We start from the raw sequence: 24,209 nt of genomic DNA, 5'->3' as shown, positions 1-24,209 counted from the left end.
GTTCTGAAGGCGAAAGTTCTAAATCAAGGGCTAGGTGAGTTTGGTTACTTTGAGGTCTGTGAGGGAGGTGTGTGTTCCAGGCCTCTCCTTGGCTTGTAGAAGGCGGTCTTCATGTTCACATGGTATGCATGTATGCATGTTTGTGTCAAATTTCCCTTTTTTGTAGGGACACCATTCATATTGCATAGAGCCCCACTTTCCTCATCTTTACCAATTATATCTGCAATGACCTTGTTTCCAAATAAGGTTATGTTCTGAGGTAATGGGATTAGGACTTCAATATATGAATTTTGGGAGGGACATAGTTTAACCCATAAACAAGTAATGTGACATTTTTAATGGTGATAATGGGGGAGCAGAATAACCTTCAGTGGGTTGATTGTAGTCAGTTATCGCATGCCGGGGTACTGCGTACCATGTGGTGCAAAGAATTAGATGACTCCTCAAGAAATTTTACTGTAGTTAGTGATGTTTGAATTATCAGTATGGTTTTCATATTTTGTGGACCATGGAATATGAAATGCCTTAAGATTTCATCATTAAAAAAGATATTTAGGAAAATTGCTGAGTTGAGAACAAGCTTTTGTGTGGGACCTGAGGCCTTTTGGAATGCTGTCTTTCTCATCTCAGAGGAGAGGTGGAGTTTGGGGAGAGAATTATGGTGATTCACTTTCCAAAGGCCATTTTGTGTTCATTTTCCTTATTATAATGAATAATAATTACATTTAGTCATTACCAGACTTTAGCTGTGCTGGCTTTAATAGTTTACTTATTTTAAGATGAATTGAAATTTCACTGATTGCCTAACCTATAATCAGAATTTTAGGATCTTTATTCTGTAGGTGAGGAAATTGAGGGCCTAGGTTAAGCAGGGTGGTCATGCTGTCAGTTTCTTGCTTATTGTTTTATCATTTAAGACGGTGCTTTTGTTAGAAGTATGGGCATTTGTTTTACTTGTTGAATTGTGTTGGAGAAAAATTGGCAGCGTTAAGACTAATTCATATCCTAGAGACTAGACTTAATTAAAACAATTTTTAAAACAAACTCTTAGGTTTTGATTTCAATAATCCATTTTATAATGGTGACATCCTCCTTTGCTACATTTAGAGAAGATGAAATAAGTCTAGAGTATAAACATATACTTTTCTATCTGGATCTGTAATTTCCATGGTACAAAGTGTTTTCTACTTATTGTAAGTTGCATTGTTATCAACTTTTCCTCCTAAGGTCCCCCAAAACAAATTTAGCCTTGAAGGGCATTTGAGGTGTTTTCTCTGGGTATATCCCTTGGTTCCTTATAGTTTATCTGTTCAATATATTTCATGTATATATACCTTTATGTTAGTTTATTATCTAGCAAGTACTTCTAAAACTAAAGTATAAGGCAAACTAGGTGAGTGCGTAGAGGGAGCTAATAGTTGGGGACGAGTAATGGTTGATCCTCTTTATAATGAGGAAATTGGAAAATGATATCATTATAAAATAAAGGTATTAGATTAAGTGATTCCTGAGTTCTAGCTCCAAAATCATATGGTTCTGTTAAACAGTCAAGTGCTGAAGATGATGAATTAAGCGGAATGGTTGGACATCTCCCACATTTTCTATATTTATTTTTTTAAACCTGTAGTTCACAATTCATCTTCCAAATGAACCTTGTTACTTTCATTTACTATAAAATATATAATTACTATCATTAAGATGGGTAATTAGGGAGAACTTGTTAAATGGTGGACATAGTATATAGTGTACTGGAGATAAAGAAGCTTGATTTACAGTAATACTTTCTCAAATGAACTTCTAAATACTTGAAGAAATTTTTCTTGGTTCAGTGTACTTTAAAGAGAAGAGGTTGTCTGTCATAAATTTTTCTGACAACCATTTATGGATAATTTTACCTTACTCTTTAAAATGTAGTGTGCTTTCTACCAGTGGCGTTAAATTTAAAAGTTTTTATTTTCTCTTGCCCCCTATCATATTAAATCAGACCTTGCAGGTGCTGGTTAGGTTTTGTGAAGCATATGTTGGTGTTGGTGACATTAAAAAAAATGCTTTGATTATGCTTTCATAGGATCCCAACTTTCCCTTCTGTTTTCTGGTTTGGGAGAGATCCTGGTCTTTCTGTAGCAAATTACATAGTGTTTCATATATGCTATGACTTTTTTATAATAGATGAAGATGAGCATTTGAATAGCTGTGTCGCTGTTGTTTTGTTTTAAATAGAACTGAATACTTCTTAACTTACAAAATAATCACTCTTTAGTGAAGGTGTTAATGTTGCACAGATGGTAGCAAAGTACTTTCCTTTGATTTTTAATAAGGGGCTAGTTTGTCAAAGAGTTTTCTCAACTTCTGCTGTGAAACCTATAATAGAGAATAATTTGAAAGGCACACAGTGTACATCATTATAATCCTTTGATGTAGATTAATGATAGCTAAATCACATTTTCTAATTGCCTCCCTTTTCTTTAGTTTATTACTAAATTTTAAGAAAAACACTTGGCTAAGCAGCTCCTTAGCAACATGTGTGTTGTCTGTTCCTCGATATTTTGTGGTGTACTCAGAAATATTTAAATTCAGAGAATAGAATTCTTTTAAAAATGTCATCATTAGGAAATTTACTATGTAGAGGAAGGACCAATATTTTTCTTCATGAAATGAGTATGATAATTTATCATGCTTAGAAGCATTCACCCGTAAAAACTGTTGTAGCTGTTAGTAGTATGATTTATGCCAGCAGTGGTGGTGATTTTGCTTTTTACAGTCTTAACTTAGTTATACTGTGTAAAATCCAGAACTTAAAATCATGCTTGCTGTACTGGTTCTTGCTTAGTTAGGACAAGATGCATAATCAAAATCTTCTTAAGTAAATTTATTACTGGATGACTAGTGAGATTATTGTGTACAATGTAAACTACATAAATATATGCTCTCTGCATTTACTCCTTTATACGTTAGGAAGTATGTGCTCCTGAGTTTGAAGTTTTGTTGTCTTTTTAGATTTAGATTTTTTAGTTGATTGAGTGTGTTGTTACTACCTACAAGCCTCAATTTTCCTTTAAAATGCCTAATTCTACATTTTGGAAGTTTTATAAGTGTTGAGGACTTCAGAATTTGACATTGTTTTTAATTGAAAATGTCATCATCTATGTTTAATAATAAATTTTAAAAACTCAAGTACGAGTTTTTACAGGCTACCAGAGGATTAACCTTTAAGACTTTGTAATCCTGAGTCTTTCTTAAAAAGTAATCTTGATAACATTTCATTTTGACCTTTTCTCTAGTCTCGAGATTATGTCGGAAAGGACTTGGTTTTGAAATCTACTTGTCACTGCAGAGAAAAGACCTTGTTGAATTTAGACATAAAGTCTGTGTGAATGGATCCTCATTCTGATTGTTTTTATTTCCAAGATCCTGTCCTAACAGCACTTTTCTGAGCAGGTGATGTTCAGTTCGGATGTAAAAGGGTGTCAGAGGGTCTGCTCTTATTCGGATACCCACTCCTCCTTCCAGCTGGGTTTATCATTTACTGACTTTTCAGTGCAGTGCATTCCTTTTCCATTTCCAGAAGGAAGGGATAACTTCTTTGGAGTGGAGTGGAGTTTGACTGAATTCTTTTGCTTGGCAGGGATCATATCTCTGAAATTTCTACAGAGATAAATGCTAATTGTTTTTCAAAATCCACTGTTTCATTTTTTCTTATCTGTTTAAAGTGCTGTCTTTTACTTGGTAGATCTATTTATAAGGATAGGACTTTTGTACTTAAGAAACATGAGGTGAAAGAATAGGCAAAAGAGATTTTGAACTTTAGAGAAGATCTGAGCTTTTAGTTTATTAATCCTCTTGTGTATTAATAATTTTAAACTGATAAAGTGTTCTGTGTGAATAAAGAATACCTAAAAGGAATTCAAAAAATGATATTTCATAACTTCCTTTTCTTTTGCTAATATTTTAAGACATGAGAAATGTTGAAATGTATTCCCAGAAACAATAAGAAAAATGAAATTAAAATTACGTTGTCTCTTTTAACTATGAAAGCTTTGTAGGAAGAGCACACTTGACAATGTTTTATAACACTGTAGTAATGTCAGACACGCTTATTCCCTACACAGTGGCTGTTACCAGTCCTTAGGCGAAAGATGTACCGGTGGCTGTTGGTTTTCTTCTTAAAGTAACTTAGTGTTAGAACTTGGTTCATTAAAATTTTTCTCTTGATTCCATAATGTAAGAAAACTGTTATACAGAGTTCTCTTCAGCTTGAATGAGGAGTGACCTCTCAGGAGAAAAACATGATTCAAATAATGTCCTTTTTCCTTCTTTTTAAAAAAATAAGACAAAACATATTTCAGTTGTCCTAGTTGGTTATAGGAGATTCAGTCTGTGTTAATTTGGAGAATGAGTATCAGGCAATATGAAATTATTTGTTAGCCACTGTCAATCCTGTCAGGTGGTGGTGGTCATGGTGATGGTGTTTTTTCTGGTTTCCCTGCCTTTCTGGTGTTCTTTTTTATACCTGAAATGTCCTCTTGATAATCCAGTTTGTGTGGAGAGAAGAGCACTGAATTGGGAGTTAGGAGACTCCCTTCCTCTCCTTTTTAACTTTAATGCCTCATATTTAAAATGAGAGAATTGGACAGGTGATCCTCCAGATTTCTTCTAGCCCTTAAATTGAATTCTAACCTCCCTTGTATCAATACCTGTCAGGATTTAAGAGAGGATATCAGATAATTTATTCATCAATTCATCAATGTTTTCTGAGCACGATTTATGTGCACACCTCTGTGCTGGGCTGACCTGGGTTTTACCTGCCTGTGTGGGGCGAGAGAAGAGAATTTCAAGGGAATATTTTTTAAAGAAAAGTGAATGGGCTTAAAGGCAAAAACAAAGCAAGAGAGCCCGAAGAGGGATCACTGCCAGAATCAGAAAGGGAAAACTGTACAGTTCATCACTGACTCTTTCTGGAGCATCTGTTAACAGGCAAGATCAGTAGGTCTGAAAAAATACAATACGTACAAAGATTATACTATATGTGTGTAGAAAAAGGCTCACTTCTCCATTGTGTCTCCTCTACTCACACTACTGTGTTACATACAGTACTGTTTCACTTATGACACCAGATGTGTGGGTTTTCCACACATCATGCCATCCTGTGACATCAGCTGGGTGTCTACAGTTTACTCAGTTCTGACACTGTCCACTTGGGGATAGTGTCAGATCTTACAGGTTAAGAGTCCCACAAGACTGCCCCCCCGACCCAGCCTCCACTCCCCGCCCCCAACCCCAGGTGCCAGTCTCAAGTCCAGATTGTGCTTCTGACCGACTGGCTATAGATTGGAAGCTCCCGTCAACTCCTCAGGTTTGAATAATTTGCTAAGTGTCTCACAGAATTCAGGAAAACATTTTACTTACCAGATTACTGGTTTATTATAAAAGGATATACCTCAGGAACAGCCAGACAGAAGAAATACATAGGGCTAGGTATGTTGAAGGGGTAAGGGGCTTCCATGCCCCCTCTGGGTGTGCCGCTCTCCCAGCAGCTTCACACGTTCATCAACCTGGAAGCTCTCTAACCCTGTTTTGGGGGTTTTTTAATGGAGACTTCTTTACATAGATATGATTGATTAAATCATTGGCCATTGGTGATTGGCTCAACCTCAATCCATCCTCTCTTCCTGGAGGTCAGGGGGTGGGACTAAAATTTCTAGCCCTATAATCCAGCTTGGTTCCCTTGGCAACAAGCCCCCATCATTAGGGGCTTTCCAAAAGTCACCTCATTAACATAAACTCAGGTGTGGTTGAAATGGGGCTTGTTATGAATAATAAAAGACACCCATTTCACCTTTTTCATTGGAGCTATTTTGGGAACTGGGAACACAACTAAATATAACAAAAGATGCCCCTGTGGTTCATACAGGAAATTACAAGGGTTTTAGGAACTATGTGCCTGGGACAGTGGACAAAGACCAAATACATATTTCTTGTAAATCACAATATCACATATAGTGTGTACTTAGTGAAACTTTTGATGTTTGCTTAGTGGCAACATGAATTCAAATGCCAGCTCTATCACCAATTAGGTATATAACTTCATGTATTTTATTTTCTATTTGTTTAATTTACCTAAGAAATATAAGAGAACATTCTCTTAGTAACTGATTAAGCAATATAAAAGTGTGTAAAGTGTGAAAGTCCCCCCTTCACCCTTTATCCCCAACCAAAAAACCCAACATCTTTTTCAGAGGTACTGTTTTCATTGTTTAACCTTCCTAGTCTTTCTTTTATGAATTTATGAAAATATTTGGACATAAACACAATAGAATTTTAAAAATGTAAATAGGGTTGTGCTACACTTAAAGTGTCTTGAGGATGTTTGCATGTTAATTGACATGTATCACGGCTACATAAGATTTTGTAATATAAATGCTGCATAGTTAACTGATTTCCAATTGATGAACAATAGTTAACTGATTTCCGGTGAGTGAACACTGACTTTTTTCCTAATTTGGGCTATTACAAATATGGCTGCAATTAACACATCTATGTTTTCAGGCACATGTATGAATATTTTGTATATTTTGTAAGATAGGTTACTGGAGGTAAAGTTGCTTTGTGAAAGAGCATGTACGTGTAAAATTTGCAAATATTTTATCACATTGTCCCTGAAGTTCCTCAGTGCAGTGCTGCATCTTTGATGATACTTGGCAAAGGGCCTGTCATGGCTTCCTGCACGTACAGGGGGTTGCGATATAGGAAAGGAGCTCTGAGCTTTGGGGAACTGACTGTTTTTATAATAAGCAGAAATAGGGGAGCTTTTCTTCCCCTGGGGAGACACTACTGCATCCCTCACGGTGGCTTGCTGCAAACACAGCCCTGAGCAATGGCCTGGGTACAAAGCAGCCAGGGCCTTGCCTTCTTGGTACATCCTGCAAGAGTGTGTAGGGATGTTCAGGAGCCCGGGCGGCCTGTCTCTTCCAGCATCAGTGTTTTTTCTCTAGGTGCCTTCAGTGGTGCAAGCCAGAAACATATGAATTGTTTTTGTCACCTTCTCCTTTATTCATTTCATCACCAAATCCTGTAAATCTTATCTCCTAAATATTTTTCAAATAATTCTACTTCTTTCTTTTTCTACTATCACCTCCCCAGGCTGTCGTCTTCTACTTAGACTCCTCTTTCGGCCTCTTAATAATTATTCTTGCATCCACTCTTGCCTTCTTCCGACCTATTCTCCCACACTCAAGCCAAGAGGGATCTTTTAAAAACACAGGTGTAGTCATGCCACCTGATTCATATAAAGCAGTTTATTGGTTTTGTATTGCTCTTAGCATAGGTATCGAAGTCTTTAACATTGCCAGCTAGAATCTGCACGGTCTGACTATCGCTTTATAGTCTTCATCTTTAAACCACTTTATTCCTTGCTCTCTCTGCAAGGCAAGTGTACTGGTTGTCTTTTAGTTACTGAAATGTATCATACGCCCTCTTGCTACTGGGCTTTAAGCATTTTATCATCTCTCCCCTGCCTATTTGTTTAATTAGTAGCCTTTTAGGTTTTGTATTTTACCATTTCTACTGCTACAGTGCTCGTCAGAGACACTGTGATCTTTCTAGTGGATGATAGCTATGTAACTGGTCACTGTGTCCATTCTTTTCTTCTAAAGTTCCTTCTCAGTAGCAGCCAGAGTGATCATTCTAAAGCATAAAACATTCTTCTTCCTGAATTGAGTCTGAATGAGATCCAGCTTGCTTTAGCTGGGTTGTATGATCCCATTAAGTTCATTTATTTAGCAGGAGGCATTGGTTGAACATCTACTATGTGTTAGACATTGAGTAGACACTGGGGAATGGCAGGGTAGAGATACAAACTTCTGCCTTCCTAGAGCTTATATTCTGATGGGATGAGACAGACAAGACACAAAAAGAGGTGTAAAATAAGTAGGAGGTGAGAATTTGTAAATTTAAATAGAGTGTCAGGGATGATCTCACAAAAAAATGTGACCTTTGAGCAATGACCTGTAGTTGGTGAGAGAGTGAGCCATGCAGATATTTGGGGAAGAGGTCTCTAAGCAAAGGGTCAGCAAATGTGAAGGCTTTGAGGCAGAAGCATACCTCTTGTGTTTGAGGAACAATAGGGAGGCCCAGTGGCTGGAATGGTGAGGAAGGAAAGAACAGGTGAGATCAGGAAGGAAATGGAGGGTCTGGTTATTTCTGGCCTTTTAGACTAAAATTGTGGCTTTTATTAAGAGTCAGATTGACAGCCTTGGTGGGTTTTAGTGACAGGATCTGACCAGTTATAAAAGGACCACTGACTGCTGTGTTGAGAATCGACTTAGAACGGAGGAGGCAAAGACATCGTCAGGGAGAGGACAAAGGAGTGTGGGGCAGTAATCTAGTGAGACAGTATGGTACTGTGGTGGTAAGAGTGGAGGTGCAAAAAGTAGTCAGATTTTGGATGTATTTTTCAGGTAGAACTGGTAGAACTTGTAATTTATATATGGAATGTGAGAGAGAGAACAGAGACAGGTTTGACTCTTAAGGGTTTTGTCCTAAGGCAGCCGGACTGATGGATGTGCCATTTACTGAGATGGGAAAATTGTAGGAGGAGCAAGTTTTGGTCATGCTTGGTGTGAGATACTTACTAGGAGTAGACATGCAGGTAGAGTCGTTAAGTAGGCAGTTGAATAGTGGAGCCTGGAGTCCAGGGGAGAGGTCTGGGCTGCACTTACACATTTGGAGTTGCCAGCGTATACATAAATAACTGCGTGTATGTTATGTATATATATGATTATTAAGGGAGAGACTGCAGATAAAGTCCTGATCCCTCCCACCTCAGAAGTGAGTGGAATGAGGAGTAGCAGCAAAAAACCCCGAGACTGAGCTTTTTATAGAATGCTTCTGCTTACCTGCCTGACTTCATTTCCCTCCATTTTCTGCTCCTTCTCCAAGTTCCAGCCACAATGGCATGCTATCCATGGAATATGCTAAACTGGTTCCCATCTTAGGACCTTGGCACTTACTCTGCCTTCTGCCTGGGAAACACTTTCCTAGATCCGTAAGTGACTGCTTCCCTCTTGTCATTTAGGTCTCAACTTAAAAGTGAGCTCCTCAGAGAGGCCTTTCTTCATGACCTTAGCTGAAGCAGCAAGGTGTTTGTGTAAAGAGTGCTCACTCACAAAATGTCATTAGGGACAATGATTATTTTCTTTTTTAAAGTTCTAACGAATCTTTGTGTTTTATTTCCTGATTATAAATACGTATTTTTTTAAAAAACTTTCTTATATAGTATATAACACATACATCGTAAATGTATAACTTGATGAATTTTCACAAACTGAACTTACCCAGAAGAATAAACAGTACTCTAGAAGCCCCTCTCATTGCCTGTTTCCAGTCACTGACTCCTTTCCCCATGGGGATGATCACTGTTCTGACTTAACACGTTAGATTAGTTACAGCCGTTTCTATGTACTCTTTTATATCTGGCTTCTTTTGCTCAAGAGCATGTTTGAGTATATAGTTATAGTTCATTCATTCTCGTTAGTTTTTTGTTTATATAGCTCGAGGTTACATTAGATGGTACCTGAAGAGTTGTGACTATTATCTTTAATTCCCGAGATTCATTTTGTCTGAAGTAAGTTGAAATCAGGTAGCGTAGTCCTTTCAACTTTGTTCTTCTTCAGTGTTGTGTTGGCCATCCAGGTCTTTTGCTTTTCCACATTATAGTTACTTTGCTCTTCCATGTAAATTTTAGGATTAGCTTGTCTATTATTTTTTTTTAAAACATACTGGAATTTTCTTGGGATTATGTTACAGTCTATAAATCTGTCTGGGAGAATTGACATCTTAACAATAATGAGTATTCCAGTTCATGAACACGGTATGTCTTTCCAATTGTATAGGATTTCTTTCATAAATATTGTTAATTTTCAGCAATCAGAGCTTGTACATATTTTGTTAGACTTGTACTTAAGTATTTTTTTGGTACTATTATAAACAGTACCAGATTTTTTAAAAATTTCAGTTTACATGTTCATTGTTAGTATACAGAAATACAGTTGCAGTTGAACTTGGTACATTGACCTTGTATTCTATGACCTTGTTACAGTCACCTGTTTTGTTTTTTAAAAAGATTCTCTGGGATATTCTATATAGCCAATCAAGTCAGCTGTGAATAGATACAGTTTTATATCTTCCTTTACAATCTGTGTGCCTTTTATTATCTTTTTCTTACCTTGGTGTGCTATCCAGGACTTTCAGTATGACGCTGAATAGGGATGGTGAGAGCAGACATCTTCACCTTGTTCTTGATGACAGGAACAAGATAATAGGAACAAAACAGTAGTTCCAGTCTTTCTTCATTAAGGATGGTACTAGCGGTGTGTAGTTTTGTAGATGTCCTTTATCAGGTCGAAGAAGTTTCCTTTTATCCCTAATGCTGAACCTTTCTAAAAATAATGATGGATGTTGGATTTTGCTTTTTTCTATATCTGTTGAGAAAAGTCACATGGTTTTCTTTTAGTTTGTTGATACAGTGAATTATATTGATTGATTTTCAAAAGTCTTTTTTTAAATTAAGCATCAGTTAATGTCTTAATTTTTTTTTGACTACTGCTTATTAAATCTCATACCTGCCTATCAGTCTGTTTATTTATTTAGTATAGCTTTTCTCCGTGGCTCTTAACACTACCATACAGCAGACTGTATGTTCTACTTATTTATTTGTATATTTTGTCTTTCCCGTGTTTTGTTCCCTGCTGTGTCTCCAGCCACTAGAACATTGTCTGAAATAAAGTAGGATTCTGTAAATATTTGTTGAACGAGGATATCTGCTTTCAGGGAGTTCAAAATCTAGGAGGGAAGGAAGAAGTACACAAATAAAAGGTGATACACCTTAGGAGAACTATCAACAAAATTCTTTGGGAGCTCAAGATGGGAGAGATTGTCGTGTAACAGATTTCTTTTCCTTTTTCCTATCAGATGTGAAAGAAGAAACATCTAGGAAAAGTTTATTTAGTGATGCAGAATACAAGAAGAATTCAATAAAAATGTGGTTTAGTCCTCGAAGTAAGAAGGTCAGGTATGTTGTGAGTAAAGTTTCAGTGCAAACTCATCCTCCTGTGATAAACGATGAAAATGCTCAGCAGGCCTCCATGTACGAATTTGTCTCTACAAGCCCTCCAGTGGATGTTTCTGAGAGAGCTAAGAAGGCTTCCACAAAATCTGGAAAAAAAAAGAAAAAGAAAACTTTGGCTGAAATCAACCAAAAATGGAATTTACAGGCAGAAAAAGAAGACGGTAAACCTGACTCCGAAGAGGAATTTAAGGAAAAGCTAGTATCCTTCTGTAGCCAACCATCTGTTATTGCTAGTCCGCAGATAAATGCTAAAATAGACTTACTAGTGAGTGGCTCCATAACAAAATCTGAATGTTCTAGAAGCTTAACTGAAGTCTCTTTACCATTGGCTGAGCACATTGAGTCTCCAGAAATTGAGAGCAGGAATGAAGTAGTGACTCCTGAGAAGACTCTCTGTGAAAACGATCTTACATCTAAGAAATCCTTGCCATCAGGTCATAATGGGAAACGTGGGCGTCGCAAGAGACTTTCCAGTTCTGTTTCTAAGAGACGTAGAAGCAGCAGTCCGAGCACCAGTGGAAATTCTATTAAGCAAACAGTGCTCTCAAAAAACATGCCATTGCCTGGAAGTTCTTCACCACCTTCAAAGAAACTTAAAGTTGGTGACACAGTGAGGAGGAAAAACAGTAATATATTAGATGAATCCATTAGCCCTTCACCAGGTACGCCCCCTTCTACACTGAATAGTCCAAGTTACAGACGAATGATGTGTAGTCCCTCAGCAATGAAGCTATCGCCCAGTAGTCTTATGGCTATGAAAAGAAATCATCGAGGAGAGACTTTGCTCCATATTGCTTCAATTAAGGTAGGATGCTTACTCGAAAATACAACTTCAGAATGAGACCCAGTATAAAACAGCTTCTTTGGAGTTTGTGGAAAATGATATAAGATTACTAGGCTAATTAACCTAAGCAGATGTGATACTTCCTGTGAACCAGAGAAGCAGAAATTCATAGGGACTGTATCCCTACGTCAGAGCAGTGGCCCCTAGTCCTGAGGAGCTTGATCTTGCAGGACAAAACCAATATTTCCGTATTTCAGCTTCAGCTTTGCCAAGTGCTTTCATTTTTGTCTATTGCATAATGTTTTTTGTCAGTTTTCACCATTTTGTTTACCCATTCTTCTCATGCTTTATGGATATAGACAGACACTTGCCAAGTTACTGCTGGCAACACATCTTTATTACCTAACTTCAGAGCTCAGGGGCAGTGTGAGAGGGGATGAGCTTCTGTATTTTTGACACTCCTAGTGGGTACTGCCGGGATCTGGGAGGTTGCGAGACGTGGTCTGTACATTTCTCCAATGACCTGGAAATTTGATTGTCAGAAATGGCTCCTGTGGTTCACCACAAAGGGGCTTCTCTGGAGCCCACAGTCAGCCCATTCCTTTTCCTAGCCTATTCACTGAGTTACCTTTATTGCCTCTACACCTGGGATGCGGCAGTGTTCGTTTTTTGGAACCTGGCTAGTTTGCTGAGCATGTGGTGTATGTACTTGTAGTGGTTAATCTTTGAAATTGATGCAAGTGCTGCACGTAGAGGGGAGCAGTTAGCATCGTAGCTTTATAGACTTTGGTCTGTGAATTCATGCAAGTGTTATGAAAATACAATATGGGAGAGATTAGTACTAAATTAGTGTAGCTTTTATGATCTTTCAGTAAATTTACTGGGAAACCCTTGGGTCCTTTGCATGGATGGGGAACTTTGGGAGGTCTGGAAAGAGCCCCTTGGGACCCTGAACATGAAGCTGGTGAGCAACATAAAATGTCTGGGAAGAACATGGAGTAGGCATTGAGTCCAGGGATTCCTGTATTTTTCTGTGGAGAAAGGGAAAAGCACAAAAGTGAGTTTCTTCCAACGCTTTTTTTTTCTTGCTTTATCTTCCAATAAATGATGAACGTAGTATCTCTACGCCTGATGCCAGTAAGGGGAGAACCTGCAACATGACTACTTTCTAGGCATTTCGTACCCTATGAACAACTTGAATTTTTGGAGTTGGCTCTGGTTACGTTTTAGTCTGATTTTTTTCAAAGCATGATTTTAAAAAGCAGACTATATTTTTTGTCCTCTTTGTTTTACTTATATCTATGTGTTTGTGTGTGTATTATATAATATATAATGTATAATAATCCTAACATAATGTTATTAATGCTTCATAGATATAAGTAGCTAGCATAATAATAAATATTTTTTGTTCATTTTTCTGGCTAATACATACATGTAGACTGCTTTAGTTTCTACATTTTGCTTACTGGGAATTATTTTCAGAGCAGCAGTTAAGCATCTGCTTTCATTGGTAGAGAATTTTTCACTCAGTCGTAAGAATCATTTATCTTTATTAGTGAGGATCTCTAGGACCTAGAGTCTAGGCCATGGTTTGGCACATCTTTCTTAAAGGGGCAATTAGAGTAAATATTTTCGGCTTTGTAGGAATATAGTCTTAACTATTCAACTCTGTTTTAGTGCAAAAGTAGTCATAGATAATATGTAAACCAATAAAACTTTACACATGAAATTAGGTGTCGGGCCTACAGTCCATAGTTAATCTGTGCTTGGCGTAGGCTGTGGAAAAAAGCCCAGTGGAATCTTAAGACAGGAAAAAATGGTGGCATGATGCCATCTTGGTGAATTTTCTCCATTGATATGTTCAAGATTGCTTCAATACAAGATTTGTCAGATTGTCATTTTACTTAGCAATTGTCTTGCCAGAATTAGAATTACTCATTTTGATTCTCTTGAACTTATCAAATACTATACTGTCATTCATTGGCAGATTCTGATATAGTACATTTAAGAAAAGTTAATTGATTTCTATTGTTTTTTAAAATGCCTATTTAACAATAATGTCCTCTTTTACAAATTTATTATAAGTTGAATGCATGTCCCCGTCTCAGCTGGATTTTAATAATCAAACAAATACTTGAAGAAAAATCAAAGGATTTATCAGTATATTTATCCTTTTATAAATAGTATTCGTTTCATTTTCTATCCTAATTTTTTTGTTTACAACCGAGAATGAATAATCTGTGCATACTTGAAAACCAAATGCTGCAATCCTGCTGTCTTGTTTATGCTTTGTATCCACCTCCTTCAGAAAAGGATTTGAGGTGGCTCTAAAGTTAAAGCTGCAGTTGGCCTTTGAACAGGGCAGGGGTCAGGAGGGCTGACCGCCACATGGTCGAAATCTTCGTATAACTTTTGACTCTTAAAAGTTAACTACTAATAGCCTACTGTTGACTGGAAGCATTATTGATAAAACAAAGTCGATTAACACATATTTTGTATATTATATGTATTATATACTGTATTCTTACAGTAAAGGAAGCTAGAGAAAAATGTTATCAAGAAAATCATAAGGAGGAGAAAATACATTTATGGTACTGTACTGCATTTAGATAGCATAAGTTTACGTCATCTGTTTATAAGATGAATCGTCTGTCAGTACATGCATCAACGTTGTCTTATATGATACAAAACACTGTAGTTGGTATATGTATTACTAACACTAGACATCAAAAATGAAAAGATATTGTGAAGAAGAAATTCGTATTTATTTACATGTATAATGATTCATGCATTGATAAGAAGCAGCAATATGATTGCTTTATGGTAGACTAGTGTAATTGATAGAGTTGCATCACTGTAGCCTAGCTATATACTATAAATGAATCATAAAATTTTATGGCCTAAGTATTACAGTCATATTCATATTACAGTATTGGAAACATCATTACGTTTTTTTAAAAACCACTTACCTGTGATGATAGGCTAATGGGCAGTTTCTCCAATTACAAGAGAGAGGCATGCTGTACAGAGAGGCATCTTGTATGGTAATGTAATTCTTTGAGAGCAAAGTTATAAAACAGTAAGAAGACTAACACATTATTAATTATATTAAATATCACCTTATGTCTATGTAAGGATAAACTGTTATCTACATATATTTTATGCATTCATGACATACCTAACTTTTCTTAATTTTTTTGATAGTTCTGTGCTACCTGGATTGTCTGCAGGGTTTTTCAAATTGTCACAAATATTCCAAAAACTTTCCAATATATTTATTGAAAAAAATGTGTGTATAAGCAGACCCGCACAGTTCAAATCTGTGTTGTTCACGGGTCAGCTGTACTATAACATGGAACGAGGAGCAGGGAAAAGGAGAGTTACTGCAGCTGAGTCATGAATACAGACCTGATGACTTTGCAGGTAGCCGGAACAAATGAGGTTTTTTGCTGTCAAAGATAGATTTTGTTGTTGTTATTGTAGTTGTTATTTTCCCCTGAAACATCTTATAGACATGCAGTGTCCACATTTTCCATGTTTCCCCCAGATCCTAAGTGTGCACTGTGGCACTGTGCATGCCTGGTGGATACACTGAGGGCAGAGAACCCCATAGTAGTTTTACTCTTCTGTTGGGCTAGTTAGCTTCCCTTGCTACAGTGATGGCTTTATAGAATGATCTTTGAACTTAGTCACATGATTAATAAAATTCTTTAATAGCTTGCCCCAGACCTACCTCTGGGCATCTTTGTTGGCCATAGCTATCACCCTAGTGGAAGCTACCTGTATTTTCTTGTCCTAACCACTTGAAATAGTTTCCTATTGCTGTCATAACAAATTTCCACAAATGTAGTGAGTTAAAACAAGGCAAATTTATTTTCTTACAGTTTTGTAGGCCAGAAGCCTGGTATGAGTCTCACCATACTAAAATCAGTTCGTTGGCTATGCTACTTTCTGGAGACACTAGGAGAGAACCCGTTTCCTTGCTTACTTGGGTTGTTGGCAGGAACTGTGTACTTCCTTCTGGTTGTAGGACTGAGATCCTGTTTTCTGGCTGGCTTATAGCTGAGGGCCCTTCTCAGGTTCTAGAGGCTGTCACATTCCTTGGTGTGTGGACCTCTTCCTCTGTATTCAGAGTTGACAGCAGCAGGTGGAGTCCTGGTATTCCATCCTTCTGCCCCAGCCGGGAAGAGTTCACTGCTTTTAAGGACTCATGTGATTAGATGGGAGCCACTCGGACAGTGCAGGATAAATCTTCCCCACCTCCAGGTCTGTACACTTAATCACATTGCAGAGTTCCTTTTGTTGTGTAAGGTAACATAGTCACACGTCCCTGGGGATTAGAACGTGGACATTGTTGGTGGCAGTGTGGGTGTTGTCAGTTTTCATCCACATCACTGAACTACCTTCTCTGCTTTTCCTCTGTACTTAGTGCACTCAGTTCTTCGTATAACAGCCAAAGTCATCTGACCAAAGCCATAACTTGTCTTTTCTGTGCTGCCCTACCAATAACTTCCCGGCTCACTTAAAATAAAATCCACAGTCCTCCTTATGGCCTCTACAGACCTCTGCTCAGACGCCACCTCTTCAGAGAGACTTTTCTGAACGTACATAAAATAGCAGTCTCTGCCATATGCTTAGCTTGTTTTGTTTTTCTTCCTATTATTATTTCTTGACATCATTATTAGAGATCTTTTTGTTTCCTGTCTTTCTCTTCAGAATGAGAGCAAGAGTTGTTTGTTCAGTGTTCTGTCTTCAGTGTCTAGAACACTGCCTGGTATGTAATAGATTGATATTTGTTGAATAATTGAGCGATTTTCCCACTTAGCCATGATCTGAACCCTCTTCTTCTGACACTGAACTTTAATGCTACGAATACTTGGCACATGTTCTTTTTTCTGCCGCTTATATCCTTTCCTCTGAATCTTTCCCTTTTCCCTCATGATCCTTTGTATCTAACGTTCAAAATCTAGGTTATAGCCTGCCTTCTGAATCAGTCTTTTACAGAATTCCCAGAGTTGGTTTTTCCTCTATGGTGACATTGTTTTGTTTGCATTTATATGTTTTTAGCTTTCTGTTTATTATATGACTCCTCAATTTGACTTTGTGGTTATGTGGAGTTTATTGCCCATTTAAAATGTAATTTCAAAATGTGAGTAATAACTTCATGCTTCAAAAATAAGAATAAAAGTATTTACAGTGGAAAGCCTCACTCCCATTTCTGTCCTCAGCCACCCTCTTGCTGACAAGCCCTTTCTTGTGAATTTCTTTATACAAATATAAGTAAATGCTTTCCATATTAGTACACACTTTTCTGTACATTCTATTGTAGCGTAGCGTTCCATGAATTTTTATTATTTTACTGGTTCCTTACTGATGGATGCCTGTGTTTCCATTGTTCTGCTTTTATAAACTGTGCTGCAGAGAGCAATCTTTGTTTCATATGTGAGCAGGTATATCCTTAGGATAAGTTCCTAGAAGTGGGACTTTTGGGTTAATGTAAAGCATCTGTTAACCTTATTTATCTTGAAACGCTCCGTACTTGGCAGTAGAAGTCTCTTATTAAATATCCAGACTGCCTAAATATTCAGGCTGCCTGAATGTAGACAGTTACTATATCATCAGCAGATAATGTTTATGTTCTCAGTTCTCAGATAGTTTTCTCCTCAGGATCATGGGCTTATAGGCCAGCCAACTAGTTTTTGGACATTCAGTGCCCTTTGCATGCATACCTTAGACAGGATTATTCTTGAATTCTTTATTTATACATTTATTTTCTTACACTATGGAATTTCAAGCAGAATATTTATTAATACTGTGTCTGGGATGTTGTGAGTATCCTTATTCAACCAGAACAAAAGTTGAGATTCACTGTGCTCTCTTCATGCCCCCATGTTTGTACTTGAATATCTATGTCACCTATGGCTAAAGTGATTTTGAGAACATTATGTTATAAAGAAGAGATTTTATGAGGAAGCATTATGCCTACTAGAAACTAAGATAAACACTCATTGTTTATTCTTCTGATTTAATAAGAAAAATCTTAGTATTTGACATTTCATTATACAGAGAGAAAAATTTGATTTGTTATTCTGTTTTTTCACCTTTGCTTTAGAATTTGTTGATGCTGGAATAAACTGCCCCAAAGTTCTCTAGCACAGATTCTTCAAATGGTAATGATTACTCATAATTCATGCCATGGCAGTGAATGTATTAGAAATAGAAGAATGGCTTGAAGTTGACATGCCATGATGTATTTAAGGTGCAGACATAATAGATAATATTTTGAAGGCAACTTACAAGGGATGGTGTGCCTAACATAAAGGTGATGAGGATTTCTTAGGTAGAGAGAAAATCCCTTGTGGGGCATCTCCTTTAGGGTTTGACTTTGTAACCATTCATTATACCTTAAAGCAGTCATGTTATATTGTGTGTAAAATCATGTTATTAACTTATCCTCCATACTGGCTTCCTCAGACAATAACAAAGGACTCAAAAGCAAACTGGCATCTGTGATATTTTCAAGATTTCTATTTCTAGAGCACCTCTTGGAGTCAGTCTCCATTTTCCCCTTTGTCACCCACCATCTTTGTAATACCAGTAACTTACTGTCACGATGGCTAGGTTGTCCGAGTCATCTGTGAAATTATTTTATTCAGTAAATAACTAAGACACCCAGAAAATGTTTAATAAACTTTAGAGCTCCATTCCAGATGACTAAACTTTTTTTTTTTTTAACAACACCTAGTTGCTAAAAGGAGAAATTATAGGTACCTGGTTAGTTCATTTATGTGGAAAAGCTTAACCATTTGGCTAAGTCATCATTATTGTACTTAATTGTAATGTCCTGTACTATTTTTATAAAAATATTTATTCTTAATAGTATTTTAGAAGAGCTAACCTTTATAAGGAAAAAGTTTTATTTGTGTGTGTGTGTATTTGTTTCTGGAAAGTTAACTTATACTACTGCCATATGCATGTATGAAGAATATTTCCTATGAATGAAAGGTTAGCAATAAGAAAATTCAATATGACACTCATGTTCCCTTGTTTTCAGCCTTTAAGGTTTTATTTGAAAACACCAAGTCTGTTTAAAATTTTTTATAAGCTTTGGTAAATACTTCTTTCTTAGATGGTTTTCCCCCCCTGTGGTTTTAAGAGAATCTCAATTATTCTTTTAAGTTGTGAGAAGCCTAAAAGTGAGTGCTTATTACTCAGAAAATATTCTGTTTGAGAAGAAAGTAATTTAAAGAAATCAGAAGCGGAAGTTAATTTGTTTCCTGGAAACTTTATATTGGTTCAAGCTTACGCAGTTACTGTGGACCCTATCTAATTATCGTAATTTTATTTATGTGCATGACATTAAATTTACATAAAGTAGAAGGAGAAAATATGATGAGCTTTTAAGTACTAGGGAGGAAAAAGCAGATCGGATATAAAAAGCAAGCAATTTGCAAATCAGCTATACATTTCAGGGAAGTATAGTGGTAAAATGTTAACAGAAGACACCTTTGATTATATGAAGAGGTGACATGAAAGAAAAATACCACTGGCTAGCAACCTGAAAAGAGATTCTGCTTTTAGCTTCTGAATTGTCACTAATTGTCTATGGGACTCTTCCATTCCACAGTTCTGTTTATATTATTTTACAGGCTTCTTTAGGTTAATATGTTTTTGTGATTGCCATGTAGAATTAGACTGAGGACATTTTTGAGAAGGTTTACATATATTTTTTTGTGGATACTTTCATTTTGAAGGTCAGGAATGCATGTGGTTCTGGCAGTTCATCTGCCCCAATATTCATGGGTTCGTTTAAAAAAAACCAAATTTGTATCTTGACAGATTTTCCTGAGCTCATTTGGAACTGACTTGAATATAGTGCAAAAGGTGCTAAGTGTATGTTAACTTGTGCTAGAGGTATAGAATTTGTACCTCTAAGGAACTATGGGAAATATTTTTTTTATTGGAAGTGGGGCAATTGATTTGAAACCTACAGAATACTTGTTTTTTTAGGCCCATTTAATATTTAAGGTCATTTTGCTAATTTAGGATCTTAAAAATATATGTTGTATGCAGGTTTGTTTTTTTTAGAAAACTGAGTAAGCTACCATCTTAAGATTTGCTGTATTTGAGAGGTAGTCCGAAACAATCCAATAAAAGCAAATGTTACTGTATTTAGGGGACTTAGTGACTTCTACATTTTCAAACCAATAGAGAAAAACTCATTTCAGAAGAGTGCTGGGGCTGGGAGTGGTAGGAGAGAGATGTCCTTCTCCCTAAAGAAGCTCTTCTCAACACACAACATTAGCATGTATAACTTTTGTCATATGTGACTTTTATTTATTCAGCCTTTTTCAGAGTAAGCTGTCAGTTATTTTGGAGAAAATAAGCTTTGCTTTTGCCTAAAAAATATCTTTGAGCAAATAAGGTAAATATAAACTAAATATTTCGAGGATAAGTGGATTAACTGCCAATAAGACAACAGTTTTTGGCTTTCTAACATTGGTTTCCCTGAGCAGCCCTCTTGGCTTTAATTTTGTTTTAAACAGAAATCAGAAACCATTTTCATGTGTGCTCAGAAAGGATGTTTTTCACAAACGAAATGGTGACTTTAAAAACTTCATTTTGATCAGGTGATCTTTGGCTAGTGTCCTTGGTATTTTGAAATGAATTTTGATACAGGTTGTTAATAGCAGAGATTTTGTACTCTGTATTCAGTGATGGACCACATGGCTTTGATGAGTTGGTACCTCAGAACAACCCATGCATACATAGCTTACCATTTATTGACTCACGAGCAATAGGCATAGAAAAGAAAAGATTTAAATTTTACCTTGAAGAAGGTAAAATCTTAAATCTTAATATTTTTTTTCTGTCCTTGATGATTTTTAACTTCTTTCTACCTTTTCATTTTTCTACTAGGGCGACATACCTTCTGTTGAATACCTCTTACAAAATGGAAGTGACCCGAATGTTAAAGACCATGCTGGATGGACACCATTGGTAGTTTCTAGTTGTTTGTTTTTTTATTATCATTCTGTTTATGTTTTATAGTTATTATAGTTTATAGTTATATAGTCACCTATATATCATCCTCTACCACATATACAATCTCTTTTTAATCTGAAGAACTTATATTTTCAACAAATAAGAGTAAATGATTATGTTTTATCTAGCTTTTCTGTTGTGACGGGCGAAAAATTGGCTACCTTTTGACTGACTACATTTAGATTTAAGAATCCAGTTACACCATATTGCTGAATTTAGCTCATTTATGGAGAGGTAACTGCTACAGCTGACATCCGGCTCCATTCTGCAGCATTGCATGTCATTGGAACCACATTTCTTGGAACAAAGAGAGGTCGGAGGAACTGGGTGTAGCGATGTATCACAAGGCAGTGATTCTTATCGAGGATCTGTCTTAGTCTCACTTATACCCTATGTAGGGTATGACACACAGAGGCAGTAGAAATCTTTGCTCATGTTAAACATTTTTTAAAGTCTTTGCTTATTATTACTAAAAAAAAAATGTGAAGGATAGTCTGGGAAAAGAATGGTACAAATACATGGGAACAAGTGCTATATCGGCTAATTACATTAGGACAGTAACATGTGGCTTGAATGCAGCCATAGAAGTGTTAAGAGATGAGGTGGATGCCCTTATTCTGTGAACTGTAAATTCACAGAAATTGAGAGAGTCTCATTAGAATAGGTGCACATAGGGTTTTAAAGTTGTATATAATGACTTCTTGCCAATTTTTTAAGCTGGGAGTGTTTATTCTGGATCAGAGTCACTTTGTTGTTTGGACTCCACAGCCTGGCAAACCTTTTCAAAGAATGGTTAATTTTTCTTTTAAGCCACTCAGGCAAACTGTAGTAGAAGTTGGTGAGTGATTTAGAGGACCTAATGCCTTATTTGGATCCCTTTCTCCTAGAAATAGACCTACAGACATTTAATGTGGTGTATCGCCTATTAAGATTTCAAAGTATGTACTTAAAAAGTATGGCATGCCAGAGGTTTATTAGAATACTACAGCATAGTGGCATTTTTAGCAGATCGTTAAACATAAGGAAAGATGTGCATGTAAAGCATCTTTGAACATTCATTCAGTAAGCTCTTTTTGAGTGCCTACTCTGTGTTTTTTCTGTTATCATTGGCACCAACCATACAGTATCTGTAGCTTCAGCAGTTGGAGAGGCTTTTCTTATAAATACTCATTCTAGGATATCCACTTCGTTGGGCGCTTATGTATACATGCAGGTGCACCGCTTAGCTTATGGCTAAGCCCCTGATTTGGTGAGTTCTCTTCAGCCTTGGAGGATTTCAGATTTTATGCATGATCTGGTTGTTAAATATTTTCTGTGTTTTTTTTTTTTTCTTGTTTTAGATTTCTTACTGTAGAACAATTTAGGAGCCATAATTGGCCCAAAGCTATATTTTCTTCCAAATTAAGAGAGCTTGACCCAAGGCTCAAATGAAAAAAATCTTTTTCCATGAATTGCATAAATCTTGATCGCCATGCATCTTACCATAAAGACTATTAATAGTGGCTTTTACTCTGTCAACAACTTATGGTTTAGTACGAGTATTTAGGTAAGAACCAATTTACTGATTGAGGTTCACATTTATTTTTCTGAAGTGTGGTTTTGTTATGATGCTGTTCATTGCTCTTCCTCATCACTCTTCTTTTTCTTTAATTAGCACGAAGCCTGCAATCACGGGCACCTGAAGGTGGTGGAATTGCTGCTCCAGCACAAGGCGTTGGTGAACACCACTGGGTATCAGAATGACTCACCTCTTCATGACGCAGCCAAGAATGGGCACGTGGATATAGTCAAGCTGTTACTCTCCTATGGAGCCTCCAGGAGCGCGGTGTAAGTAGTTCAACTTAAAAACTGTTTTTTTCGCGGACTTATTCTTGAATCAAGGTCTGTGATGAAACAGAGACTTTACTACTCAAGTTGATGGCTCTGTTTTCTTTCACAACTAAATTTAGATGTGGCCATTATATTCTGGATTTAAAATCAGCATTCATGCCCTTTTCCTTTATGATACTTACATATTTGAGGGAGATTTGCTCTTTTAATTCAGAAAGAGTTGTCAAGTTAACTTTGGAAGCTTTGACTTTCTGGCAAAATTCACTTAGTTTCTATATTATATAAAGTGATTCATACTTATTAATAAGGCAAGAATTAGAAGCATATAACTACTTTGTATGCTTCCCAATACTTTAGAATTGTTTTAAATATTCTATTCCTTTTCTCCTTTTTTTTTTTCGCATATTTAGTGTAACCACGGTTAAAATATGTAAGAATTCAGATGTTAGGCAAGTGCAGTCAAATTATTTCTTAGATTTTTTTACATCATTCAAATGAGCTCTGGGTAAATTGTTTTGCAGTGTTAGGGCAGAGAGACACATCAGTGGATGCTGGCGGCTGCATTTTAAAATTGCTGTTTTCAAGAGTGTCACAAGCAAATGCTGTATGTGGATTTTATATCTTTAATCTCTAACTTGCTTCATGTCTCCCTATATATTATTTTACTCTTTTCAGTTAATGAGGTAGTTGAAATGAAAATGCAAGAATTGCCTCTCTGTGCCAGCATTACTTCTACAGGTTTGGAAGGAGCACACAAAAATCAGAACTTAACGCTGGTTACAGAGGCAAATAAGGATTACAAAATGCAGAGCTTCTAGGTTGTAATTTTTTTTATAGGTAATCATATAATGTAATTGAAAAACAAGTTAATAACACAGGAATATACCATACCTTGGTGCTGTTAGTTTTGATAAGTGTTTTTTTTTTTCGGTACATGGACCTCTCACTGTGTGGCCTCTCCCGTTGCGGAGCACAGGCTCCGGACGCGCAGACCCAGCGGCCATGGTTCACGGGCCCAGCCGCTTCACGGCATGTGGGATCTTCCCGGACCGGGGCACGAACCCATGTCCCCTGCATTGGCAGGCAGACTCTCAACCACTGCGCCACCAGGGAAGCCCCTGTAGATGTTTTTAATATCCTTTATTTCCCATCATATGTAATAAGATAGGGCAAGCTCAGGGAATACATATCTTATATTTTTCAATTTTTCTGTTTTTTTACATACACACACATACACAGTATGTATTCATGTATGTGTGTGTGTGTGTGTGTGTATATACATATATATACATATCTAACAGATATGACCCTCCTATGGGCATAGCAATCCATTTGATAGAGCAAGTGGTTGCTTGGGTCAGGTGAAACAGAACAGTTTCTATTCATGGGTTCTTAAATCAGCCATGACTACTCTAATGAATGGAG

At 36.8% G+C, this 24,209-nt stretch overlaps 1 protein-coding gene across 4 annotated transcripts in view; it reads left to right on the top strand.

Moving 5' to 3' along the window:
- The window catches only part of BARD1 (BRCA1 associated RING domain 1), a 170,378-nt gene that overhangs the window by 110,183 nt on the left and 35,986 nt on the right, over positions 1-24,209 (top strand). For all 4 annotated transcript variants that reach the window (XM_079924138.1, XM_079924139.1, XM_079924137.1 and 1 more), the window contains 3 exons: positions 10,969-11,930; positions 20,829-20,909; positions 22,609-22,781. In XM_079924138.1, coding sequence (XP_079780264.1) covers positions 10,969-11,930; positions 20,829-20,909; positions 22,609-22,781 — 1,216 coding nt within the window. The remainder of the gene's footprint in view (positions 1-10,968; positions 11,931-20,828; positions 20,910-22,608; positions 22,782-24,209) is intronic.

Source organism: Stenella coeruleoalba (assembly GCF_951394435.1).
Source record: "Stenella coeruleoalba genome assembly, chromosome: 6".
Taxonomy (NCBI): Eukaryota; Metazoa; Chordata; class Mammalia; order Artiodactyla; family Delphinidae; genus Stenella; species Stenella coeruleoalba.
Note: the sequence above shows the minus strand (reverse complement) of the source record. Positions and strands in the feature narration are given on the sequence as shown.